At 37.9% G+C, this 13,078-nt stretch overlaps 1 protein-coding gene across 1 annotated transcript; it reads right to left on the reverse strand.

Annotated features, from left to right (window-relative positions):
* Positions 1-957: 957 nt before the first annotated feature.
* On the reverse strand, positions 958-12,990 carry vamp3 (vesicle-associated membrane protein 3 (cellubrevin)). Its single transcript, XM_053484124.1, has 5 exons — positions 12,832-12,990; positions 8,563-8,650; positions 3,506-3,664; positions 3,300-3,351; positions 958-2,583 (listed from the first exon to the last, which is right to left on the reverse strand). Coding segments are annotated over exons 1-5 (318 nt in total). The 5' UTR covers positions 12,834-12,990; the 3' UTR covers positions 958-2,566.
* Between the last annotated feature and the right edge of the window lie 88 nt (positions 12,991-13,078).

The raw sequence follows: 13,078 nt of genomic DNA on the forward strand, positions 1-13,078 counted from the left end.
AAATGTAAAAATTGAAAGAAATTAATAATAATAATAATAATTGTTTTTGTCGGCTCCGCCAGGAATTCAGTCGTGAAACACACCTCTACTTCCTCTAGCTGAGTCTTCACCTGGACATCGAGTTGCCTCAAGTAATTTATTTCCAGTTTGTTGCTGATTAGATATAGACATCTGAGTGATTTATTTAAATTATCTGTCTATTTTTCTCACTCCAGGGTCAAGGGTTCGATTCCCCCCTCGGGTCTGTGTGTGTTCTCGGGGCACACCAGTTTTCTCCCACAGTCCCAAAACATGCAGATTAGGTTAACTGGTGTTTGCAAATTGCACGTAGTGTGTGTGCCCTGTGATGGATTAGCACCCTGTCCAACATGTACCGTGCCTCGTGCCTCCAGGCCCCCTGTGTCCTGTATACAGGATAAGCACAATAGAAGATGAATGAACAAATTTGTTCTCTTGCCAGTTCCCACCCACTTCCTCTATCATACAACAGTGATCATATGGAAAGGGTGAAAGCATGTGAAAGAACACGTGCTTCATCTAAAATACATGAAGCCAAACTGCTGTGCATGTTGTGCAACTCTGCCCTTTTCTGCATACCTGAGCTCACACACTCCTAAGCTCTTCTAGTTTCCCTGTGACTGACAGGAAAAGTAATACAACACCTGAAGGTCCTGTGATTTATAACCTCGATCAGAGCAGGAGGAGAAAGAGAGAGACCATTCCCCACCCAAGCAGCAGGGTGCATTTTGCTTTCCTGGCTCCTGGACTGGACAGCTGTGGCACGACTGGAACTTATACTTATGATCTCTAAACAACAGAGTGAATAAACGCTCAGTGAGATCGATCAACCTTTAAACAATCCAGCTTCTCCCCCCATATCCCCCTCAACCCCAATCATTTAGTTGTTTGCTCTTTAGGCGTGCGCGCGCGCGCACACACACACACACACAAGTCAAATGAGGTTTTTAAATCCACATTTATTAGCAATAGCAAATCCAAAAGCTTGTTTTAATAAAGTGATCTGAAATATGTTTTACATTCAAAAAGCAGTAATGTGCAAAAGTCTTAGACCAAAACATGCAAAAGTATTTCTTGTATCACAAATTAAAAACTAATAATAAAAACTGGCTTTCTTGTGTGTTTTAATGTTTAAGTTACTCTATTTACATAGCCCGAATTATTCCCCACACATGAAGTAGTGTTATACTTTCTTTTTATAGGCATTGTCAAGAGTGTATTTCCGGGTCCGGGTATTCTCACACACGTTCCGCCAAAGATCTGCACTTAGGCAAGTATCTCCGATTATTATTAGCCCTGGTGTATTTGCTGAATTGCCCCTAAATTGTATCTCTATTATTAGCCCTGGTGTATTTGCTGAATTGCCCCTGCTAGCACACCTGCTTTGCCTGATCAATGCCAGAGTTGGATCAGCTGTGCGGCTGGGGGAATTTGATATATTAATACATTAAAACACACACACAGCTACATGGTGCTTTGACAGAGGCAGCGCTTTTCCTGCTTTGTGATAAACGTCAAGACCTTTGTTGAAAATGCAAAAAAAACGTTTAACTCTGAACGTTCAACTCTGCTGATATGGCATCGTCCAAGCCTTTTACACAGTACTGCATATGGTACAAATCCATTACACACACACACACACACACACACACACACACCTTAACAAATTTGTTTCTGTGCTATCAAACGAGCATGATCTCTTTCTCCATTAGAGAAAAAAAAGAAAAAAAAAAAGAAAATGTGGAAAGAATTTTATTTGAATACACCAAGAGTTTGAAAGAAGAAAACAACCATACACACAAACTGCAATATTAATCATCTTTTTAAATATATGGCTTATTAAATAATTAGTAAGTGTAAGATTTTAATTATGCTGGCAGTATTTAGTAATGGCACTGAGGTGGCTTTGTTCTAAGGCCTTCGAGTCGCAGGATGCTTCTAAAATGTTAAGGCACAGACTAGTTACAAAAACAAAAAAATCTATTGACTATTTTACGTGGTGTTTGAGAGACAAGAAGCTCTCTGTTGATTGGTAAGCAATTTTTTTTTTACCTTTTTGGTCAGGACATTTTAACAAGTAGACGTAGACGTGTTGATTGTGTGACCTCATGGACCAAGATGCAGTTTGTCATGTTTAAATTGCCCCTATACACCTGTACATTTACGAGCTGAAAGCTTCACAAAAATGAAAAACTGCTCCTTTAAGGCACACTTTTTTTGCTTCAGACGCCATGGTGATGAGCACAATTAGTGAAAATAAGGAGTGTACGTGGAAGAAACTTCTTTGCACATTCAAAATCACATCTATTAAAAACCTAACAACATAAAACAAGAAAAAAAAAACAAATAAACAAACAAAAGAGTTGAGGATTTGTTTCTTTTTACAAAATTTGACACTCAGCAGGCTAGAACAGCTTTACGTCAGGAAGAGTGTGATCTCTTTCTCCATCCGTTCTTGTGGTATCCAATAATACATTGTATAGATATTTATATGTGTATCCACTCTCCTGTCATAACCGTCAGGCCATCCAGTGATCCTTCTGCTGGTTTAGGAATTACTCCAAACTACATTAACCATGGGGGAGAAAAAACAAAACAAAAAAACATCCACAAACATTAAAAACTTCTCATGTCGTTATTTTAAAGTGCAACCAATAAAACACAAGTTTTACTGAACACCGAACATAATGACATCATAGTGATGTTTCTATGGTAACGGCTAATTCACATAGCCCTTTTTTAAAGTCACAAAAAAAAAAAAAAAAAGAATTATCCTGTTCTGCCCGTTCTCATTCAAGTTACATATCAGATGTATATAATCTAGGAGCACATACAAATCGTATTTGAGACATTTCAACCTAGAATGCAGCCTTTCATTCAAAATAAAGTGAAAACACTAGTCTGTTCTTACAGACACACGTGAGAGAGTTGCTACAAGTGATTACATCTTAGCTCAAGCCAGTGCAGGTGAGTGCCAGGTGTGTCCCACTGAGGTGAGAAAAGACCTACAATTCAATTCAATTCAATTCAATTCAATTTTATTTGTATAGCGCTTTTAGCAATTTTCAATGCCGCAAAGCAGCTTTACATAGTCAAGCAGCTTTACATAGTCAGTGTGTTACCTAAAAGTCTGTGTGTTATGCGTTAGATTAGACTGTAAGTCACTGTTGTAGTGTGGACATCTATTTGTTGTGCGGCTCTGTGCAATGGTGTGTTTGTCTTTTCATGCTGGACTGATTCCTAACTTAACTCAGAAACAAAATGTATGCAGGAATACTCACTGATGATGATGACGATGATGATGATGAGCACGGCTATTAAAATGGCCCACATCTACAGAGGTGACACACAATAGTTTTAAAAACTAACCAAAAAATATTATATACATATATATATATATATATATATATATTTTTTTTTTTTAATGGCCATGAGAAGAAATGTTTGAGGATTCCTGTCCAGGATATCATCTCTAAACATTTTTTACCTTGCAGTTCTTCCACCAATACTTCCTTTTCAGTTTGGCGGCGTTGGTCTCGAACTGCGAGGCTCCGGCCTGAAGGGCATCCGCCCGGTCATCCAGCTCGGTCAGCTTCTGGTCTCGCTCCAGGACTTTGTCCACGTTCACCCGCATGATGTCCACCACCTGAGGAAGGAAAGACAGCACTGAAGAGGTACACACGGTGTCTGTGTTTAAGGCGGACAGATACAGATGGCTATTTTTAGCGCTTTTTATTTAAATAAGGCGTTTATCAAGAACTTTTCAAACGTCTGAGCCCCGTCTGAACAATACAAACACTGCGCATAAAAGATTTCAAATCTAAAATATGCTGCAGACCACACACACATTCATAGTAACAGTAATATAATTATAAATAATATAATTATAATATTATAATATATATTAAAAACAAAAGAATTTATATTTAATACAAAACTCTGTACTTTTTATCCATTTAGTAAAAGAAATGTAGAGGAACATTCATGAAGCAAAATAGTTCCTCTTCTCACTTACTGTATGTTACAGCAGCTATAAACTTTCTCACCAGCTTTAAATTTTCCATCTTTTGTAACATTTATAAAGAACAAATTGCTTTAAAAAATTTAAGTTAGATATAAACTTATTTAAAAATAATAATAAGATAAAACTGGACTCTTGAATGATTTTACTCAAAAAAAAAAAAGGTCTCAAAAACAAAACTTTGACAGAAACACAAAATAAAATATAATTAATACAAATATAAATTACTGTCCGAATAACAGGATGCTTCAGCTCTGACGGAGAAGAAAGGAGTAAAAGTTGACAGGACACTTCTAGCTGTTAGACTTTAACAACATGAAGAAAGAATCTGATAATCTCAGATAACAAGTGAGCACTACACCCTCTGACAATTCACTCTATTCCTTAAAATCTGTATTTAACTGCAAACTACTAAACACACAGACACTGAAATGTACCATATGTACAAGGGGATAACAGGTGAACTGAATATTTTGTCACAGTGGTCTGCGGCGACATCATGTCTGATCCCGGTCCAGGCAGATCACATGCTCACTGGCCAATGAGCACTAAGCCCCGCCCCTATGTACGTATGACCAGGCTACATTACGTGAACACAAAGACCTGAACCTGAGGATTATGAATAAGATAATGCACTCACGGTTTTTGCGTTATGTAGTTTGCTACGCCATCACACGTAACAAGGATTTAGACTGAGGCTGCAGAACCCGTCAGCGACGTGAACTGCTCTACAGAGTTAACGAAGATACATTTGCCGGTTACAGTTGCTGCTAACAGCAGTTAATTATTAAATAACCATTACTGAATAAACGTGCAAATAAGGGTGTGTGGTATTGCAGAGGGGCGTGGCCAGATAGGTAACAGAAACACAAAGGCAAATGGCCATTCAACTTGTTTTTACGGGCTTGCCGAACCAGATGAGTGCATAAAGTGTGTTCTAGTGCTCAGTACACCACTATGTCTCAGAGTCCCGGTTCAGACATGTTTACGACTGGCGCAGTCCCCAGGTCAGAGAAGCTGTATTTAGTGGTGTCTGGGATCTAGTTGGACAGCTACGAGGCACGCGGGTTAAACATGTTAGAACATTGCGTTCTTCTCTGGAGTCAAGGGTCAAGTGCGTCTATCTACAGGCTGTGTGTTTCAAGCGTGTACCAATGCAGGAGACTCGCATACCAACATGTAGAAATAAGAAGGCTGACCTAAATTTAATTAGTGTTGTGCGTTTGTCTTGCTGAAACAAGCAAACTTCCGTAAGGTTTAAATGCATGTGCGTCAGTCTTACACTCTGGAAGTCCCCTCTTCTGAAGAGAAATGACAGAGCGATGCAAAACCCCGCCCTTCTAATAGAAAAGTGCCATGGCAACATAATAAAACATCCCGGCTAAGACGTACCTAACCGCCATGCTCCAGTGATCTATAAACTGAAAGAGAAGGAGTGAGAGAGAGAGGGAAAGGAAGAGGAGTGCGAGACAGGGCATGGCTCCTTTAAAACAGCATGAACTGGAGGGGGCCCACACTTCCCTTATACAACCATGGAGACAGAGATTACATAATCGGTGGAGATAAGTCCTGAGATGACCCCTCCCCAATCAAAGCATGGCCAAATGATTTCATGGATTCTTTCCCCAGATCACTGAGGCACTGGGTTCTACACTTTACCATGAATGCTAAAGCCACTGTTACTAGAGGGAGGAAATTCTCACTTGTACTTTTAAGGGGGTTAAAATGAAAATCCGGAGAATATTCCCTCGGTACGTCTGCACTGTTCAGAATTAAATAAAGAGGATGGCAGCTACTGCATCACTGGTTATTCTTCTGCAAACAGCAGCATTTTATTCCTTTTATACCACCACAACCTTCCTTACAGTTTTACACTGTAGTTAAGCAAACAAAATACACAAACTGAGCACATCGCAACTTTACTGCGAAACTGAAGTTGTCACAAATAAAAAAGGTACAGCTTCACATCGGCGACTACACTACACAACAATAAGGTGAATTAAGTGATTTATCACTTTAACATTAAGGTGCACGGCTACACTTTGGACACTACTGATAAAGATGAATGGAAGGTTAAAGCCTGGCGCTCTGAACTTTCTACACTCTGTTCAGCTGCTTAAAAAAGGTTCAAGACTATTATATCGTGTTACAGTCAGCAAAAGGAAGTCAGTTCCATGCCATGCCGCAGACGCGTTAGCCTTCATGACTTGCGTGCTCGGGAGCTTAGAACAGATTAACAGCAGCTGCAATACACCTGACAACGAGCTGCTTATAGCGCAGGCCTCTCTCACAACCTCTGGAAGCATATAACACACGACACGTACAAATAGCAGGCCCATAGACTGTACATGGGTTTCCTTTTCATGCAACAATGTGTTCCAGACATGGAGAGGAAAACACATTTAAACAAATATATTTTCTGCTGGGTTTATATCGGGCGTCACACAGTGCAGAGAATGCTGTTATACAAAATAACGCAATGTTTAATCTAATTAATCAATGACGCATATTAACAGCTTATTGTTTGATTTAATATTGAGGAATGAATGAGAGACAATTTTCACCACATTAAAAACATTAACATGCCATCCTGCAGCATTCCTAACTAATTAACCTTTACTAAGCAACGTTATATCTTACTAAATCACAAAGACAATGATAATTATAATCCAGATATACTAAATCCAGATTGCTGCACACATGCCCTTGTCTTGCAAAACAAAATTTGTAACACTTTTTTTAAAATAACGTCATAAATCACTGCAGTTCAACAATGACCCATAACTTTAGATCTAGCACGACTTCATTCTAAAAGTTCCTTGAAGTGAAAGTGGAACACAGCAGGAGGATGTCCGTGTTTATAACACAGCAGGTCTGGGAGATAATTGTTTAGGTCTGTTTGCTGAACTGGTTCATTCTCCTGTCTACACTGCGACTACACCAGCTGTGTTTCAATCGTAGCCTGCTTCCTGAGCGCTGTCCATTAACTCATCAAATAATACACTCATTAATACTTTATTACAGCGATTTTACCGTATAAGCAATCCTAGAGTCTCTTAGATTTGTTTTATGATTGTTTATTTGTTGTTTTATTGATTTTACTTCCGGAAAACATCGAACAGAAATCGATTAAAAAAATTTTTTTATGTGTCTTCTCTAGTTGTTTTTCCACCTTTGCGACATCATCGTTGTTTGTCGAAGATGAATTCTCAAGCACCTAGGTAATTTTTACACATAACCATCATACGCATTGGTGAAGAGCAGTAATGAGAAAACAGCAGCTGCCTACCAAAACCCAAAATCAAAACCAGGCTCATAAGCAGTTTTAGCAAGCAAACACGTTAATAATATCTTAAACACCACTCTGTCTCCTTAGTAATCGCTCCCAACTCGTTCTGAATCGCATTTGAATTCAGAACGTTATTGCTTCTGTTAACGCTCTGCTAAATCACTTCTAACACAAGGCTGATCTCCAAATCCATTTTTAATCCATAATAAAGGGCACTACTTGGAAGCACTACCTAGGGCACTAGCTTTCCATTTAATGCTATTTGGGATTCAACCTTAGAACCAGAAAGTTAACGGAGTCGATATTTTAAAGTGGAATTAGTGGAATAATAATCTGTTAATAATAAATGGTGCTTGTGGAAGTATTGTATAAAAGCAATAACACACTTGAAGTCTTGTTGTTGTGATGAATATCAGCATGGTTGTGGTATCTCCAGTACTCAGGCTTCACATGCACAACAACATGACCTGGAGCATGATATTGCTTAAAATAGATGCCGCTGATGACTATATGCTGATTTGTGAAAGTTTGTTGATGTGCGCGCGCACACACACACACACACTAAAAGTAAAGTATGATGGTTTTGGAATCATTGTTGGGAGATACCCAGAAACAGATTTTGTAACCCTGTGCAGGCATACCAGTTGATTTACAGAGGTGAAGTAAAATAGTATAAAAGGCAATATAAGTCTAAGTAAGTTTATGTTTGCATTCGTTTGGCGGCATTGATCGAGAGAGCACCCTTATCGAAAGCTTGTTTTAAGCGCATCTTTTGTTTTCTCTTTTTGTAGATTAAGTTTGTATTAGAAACAGTTTTCATTAATTCTGAAGCTCAACTATAGGGCGATTTGTGTCGTTTATATCGTGTCTCACGACGCATTATGTTCCACACAGCACACCCTCCTCGTTACATTTCTAAATCTTTTTTATTAAAATTATCGCCCTTTAGATTAATCTGTTATTTGTGGCGACGTATACTGTCTTGAACAGGAGTGAGTTGCAAAAGGGGTATTTGTTTCCTGTCAGTTTATGACTCTGCATTCTAGAAAATTTAAACTACAGACACTGAACGGTCCGCTATGGCAACCCCTCGTCAGGAGCAGCCGAAAGACCAACAACAATAATGCAATTTCAGCACCGTAAAAGTTATTCTAAGGCCGACACCACCCCTTAGTGTACAGCTTTAAATTCACAATAGTGTGTGCTTGAGTGTACATTTTGCTGTTTGCCATACCTCATCCACCTGAGCCTGGGTCTGCTGCAGCCGCCGGTTGCTTCCTGCCACGCCCGAGGTGCCAGGACCTTCTGCAGTGGGAGCAGACCTGCAGCAACGCAAAACAGTCTTAAACAGGAAGGTCCATTAACAACCAATGTTGTTAGAAAGGTTACACACAACACCTTCTCTGGGACAAACAGGCTGTTACACTTTAAGCAGTTACACCTAAAAAGAATAATTTACACCCCTCAGCTGTACATAAATATTTAAACGGTGTGTGTGCATCATTATTAAAATAAATCTCCTTCTTATGGCGTCTAATCAGGCAAGTCAGAATAATTGGAGCTGCACTGCCACCATGTGGCTGGACCGCTTAACAAAAAAGAACAGAAAGTGGTTTCAGTACACATGATGACATGACAAAGGCAAGCAGGACATTTTTCCGTCTCAATATTTTCTTTGAGGTAAAACTTAAAAGCTAAAAATCTGATAAAAATAAACAGAAAGGTAAAAAAAAAAAATTAGAAAGCACCTTAAATAAAAATGAACAAATCACTCTAAGCCAGCGAGCAATAAACTAAGAATAAAATTTAAAATAAATATAATCGTAAATATAAAAGTAAAAAAAAAATGACAAAATTAGTTGCCAACAAAACTGATTATTGAATAGTTTGTGACATCAACTCTAAACGCTCTCACAAGGAGGCATTACAGTGCTTACTGGAATAAAGTAAATAACAGCAGGATGGCAACACCTACATTACCAAAAGCCTTGAAAAACCTTTAGCATCAGAAAAAAAGACTGTGTGTAGTGGTGGGGGCGTGGTCAAGGGGCCAGAGTCAGATAAACAGGAAAGGATGCACACCTGAGGGGAATGATTCTAACAAAGGTGTGTGGGTGAGACTGTAAAGTTGAATTTCAAAATGCAGCAAGCAAAAGTAGTCCGTTTAAAGGAAACAGTGAACAGTGCAGAGAACAATGGGACATCACACTGTCAGAAGTGGACATAAAAAATGTCCTATTAACCAAACTGAAATTTCAACTGGTATCAGAGGTGTTTTAGGTTACCAGGGTAAAGCCTGGAGGCAGTGATGTCTGCAGTGGTGGCGTCTCAGGGAGATCTAAATAAAGGGGTTTTGTTGAGGGATGTTTCCTTAACAAAGACATTTCCTGCACATGGAACAGGAATAATGTTTTTTAAGTACTGTGGAATCAAACACAGCCTGTATTTCCAGACAATAATTTGAACCAACAACCAGGTTGTGTGTCCAATATTTAAATAACTTAATCAATAATTGATTGCTAAATTAAGGAGCCCAGTGGACATATACTCAGGACTAAATGCACATATAACTCTCCCAACTGATTAAGGATTTCAAATCCAAAGCATTTCTGCTTCAGCACCAAAACCCTGTTTTTGGTATTCACTTGTCCCTGTGATATAAATACTTTACAGTTTCAATAGCAACAGCTATTTGTATAAAGTAACTGATCACAAAAAAGTTTATGGAAGAAGTCTCCAGTGTCAGTCAGATCCTCAGGATATACATGTTTATCTTTTAGGCTTTCGCAGTTTTGTTCTTCATGTCTTATTTTGTTGAAGAAAGAGAATAAAGAGAGACTGACGATGGACCTACTCTGTACAGTTAGGGGGAAAAAGAAAAAACAGGAAGTGACTCAGATCAGGAGCATTCTACAGCATTAACCATAGTTATATAAAGTATGATGTGAGGTTCTGTAATCATTAACAATCTGTTGTTAAAGGTGTGTAAAAAAAAAAAATAATAATAATAATAATAATAATAAAAAAAAAAAAACAGGACACTGTGTTATATCACTTACCACCTCGTTGTTGATCATTGCCCCATAACGGCACAACATGGGTTGTTTTGTTCCATGTTTATAGCACAAGCTCAAATCAGATTGGTTAGAAGGTGCATGTTATTTTTGTATAATCACCCTGATTAGAATAATTGTCCTGATATGGTATCATTTCCACAGTAACACTATACAGCAATACACAAGATCCATGACTAATGAACAGAACTAAAAAAATGTGGAGCTTTTAACAGCATAAAAAGGACAGCGTCCTGTATATGATGAATATAAAATGTGATGTGGACATGGTTAGGGCTATATTGATGGAAGGAGTGTCCAGTTTTAGCACTCTGTAATGTTTTTTCAGCAAAGGAGTGTTTATGTAGATAGAGAAAGAAAGATGAAGCAACAGAGACACAGAGAGAAACAGACACAGATAGAGAGAGGAGACAACACAGAGAGACTTTATTTATCATTTTATAATTTTTTTTAAGTTGATGAATGCATGCACATTCCACAGCCAGTAACACACACTTGTCAGAAATAGAAAGAGAGAGACAGGGAGAGAGAGAATGACGGAGACAGAGCGAGTCAGAGACAGACAGAGAAGGTGGTACCAGGAACTGGCGTGTCAACGTTCACATCAGTTTGTGCATTAATAAATTAAACATTGCAATGGTCTGCAAATCAAGTAATTTAATTCTCCAGGAATTTTCCTCTAGATGTCGGTAAAGCCGAGTCACTGGGGATCATTAAGCAACGATTGAAGACATATCTGTTTCTTAAATGTTTGGGCAATGTTTTAATAATTTGAGGCTTTATTTCTGACCAAATTCCTTGCACAAAGTTAAGGGTTCAACACTATCCTTTTTTGTTTTGCATAATGTCTTGCCAAGTTCTTAACCCAGTTCCTTAGCTGTTTGCTTAGCTTGATGGCATTATTTTTGGCCAGGCCGTGTGTAAAAAAAATCTGACTGAACCCTGAGCTTTGTCTTTTCTAACAGATCATGAAGTGCTTCATATAAAAAAAAGCAACAAAACCAGGAATGAAAAAAAAGTCCTAAATCGCTCCATCAATCATCTCGCATGGCAGCAGCCAGTCTGAGCAGCTAAACAAATGAGACACCCTCGAGCCCTCACGTAACAAGGGAGACATTTGCATAATTTCACTGGGGGTAAACGCCCGGACGCTTTATATTCGATGCCACATCCCAAGGCTTTAGAGTATTTACAATATACACTGTACGTATGGGACCTACTCCCAGTAGGGTTTTATAAAAAGTCAGGTGTTAATTTTAAATGAAAATATTCTGTAATATCTACAGAGCAGCTCACCCAACTGCTGTTGATCGCTAGTGGTGAAAATATGAACTAATCTCTGTAAAAAAAACAACAACAAAGTTTAGCTTTTCTAATTAATATATACCGGTGCAGGTGTTTGTTTACATTAAGCAAGTAGCTTATTAAATAAAGTAGCTTATTAAATCCAGTATATCACCCACATAAAGATGATACTGAAGGACAGAGTACTGACCAATGTGCAGATCAAAACCTTTTTCATATACTGTAGATATAAATTGAGCAATAACTTCTTTTTTTTTTTTATCTCAATCTGAACCAGAATTGAAAAACTTTAAGTTTAGTTTAATGTTAAGTCTTTAAAAAGGAGGTGTGTGTGTGTGTGTATAATGTGTTTGCTATATTATTATAACGCGTACAGAATATAATTCATGTTGGTTTTTTCTGTTCAACTTTAACAGAGTTAAAATCCTGCACACACTCCATGAGCTTTTATAATCTATTGTGAAGTGGATTAGTTGAACAAAAGCAGGAAATCAAATCACGTTCTGGCATTTTCAGCTGCTCAGATGACAAAACAAACATGCGTGCTGGTTTTATAATCCTGTGTGACTTTCTAAAGCATTAAAAGAAAATATTCATTTAGGTGTTGTGTTTTTATAAACAAACTACATGCTAAGAAACTAAGATGTCTAGCATTAGCTAAGCTCGAAACTAAAATGATAAAAAAAAAATCATGTTTTGAAAAGTGACAGTGGCTAAAATTATATTAAAGGGAAATAAATTACAAAAAAACATTTAGCATTAGCATTAACACTAGCTAGCTAACGTTGGTTACCTAGCTACGCTAAATGTTTGTCAGAAACTTAATTATCCTGTCTGTAAAGTACTGTTTAAATAATAAAACGCACATTATATAACATAAAGCGTGATAAAACGTAAACTGGACGCTATTTCCAACTGAATTGATAATTATAAATGATAATTGAAAACTAAAATGCTAGTTATGCTAAGCTACTATGCTAACCTGTTGCGCTAGCGGAAGTTTGGGCGCAGCTTTAACTTTCTTGTGGGTTTTCCTTCACATTATCATCTCATACTTTAAAAACAAACAGACATTACTTAAAAAAAAGTTTGTAATAAAAAAAAAAAGCATAAAGTAGACTTACATGATTGCGGTAGACAGAAACGCGGAGCAGAGAAAGTGAAATAATCGGAGAATAATCGGGAGCTGTGTTTTAAAGGGCTGGGACACAAGAAAATACCAACACACAGACACACTAGTGATGGGTCGCTCATGAACGAGTCATTCTTTTTAACCGAGTCATTCTTTTTGAACGAGTCTTTAAGATGACTCAGTAGAACGAGTAGTCTCGGAGAGTGACTCGTTCATTTTCTACTGTGCGCGCATGCGCA

Source organism: Clarias gariepinus, chromosome 23 (assembly GCF_024256425.1).
Source record: "Clarias gariepinus isolate MV-2021 ecotype Netherlands chromosome 23, CGAR_prim_01v2, whole genome shotgun sequence".
NCBI classification, from domain to species: domain Eukaryota; kingdom Metazoa; phylum Chordata; class Actinopteri; order Siluriformes; family Clariidae; genus Clarias; species Clarias gariepinus.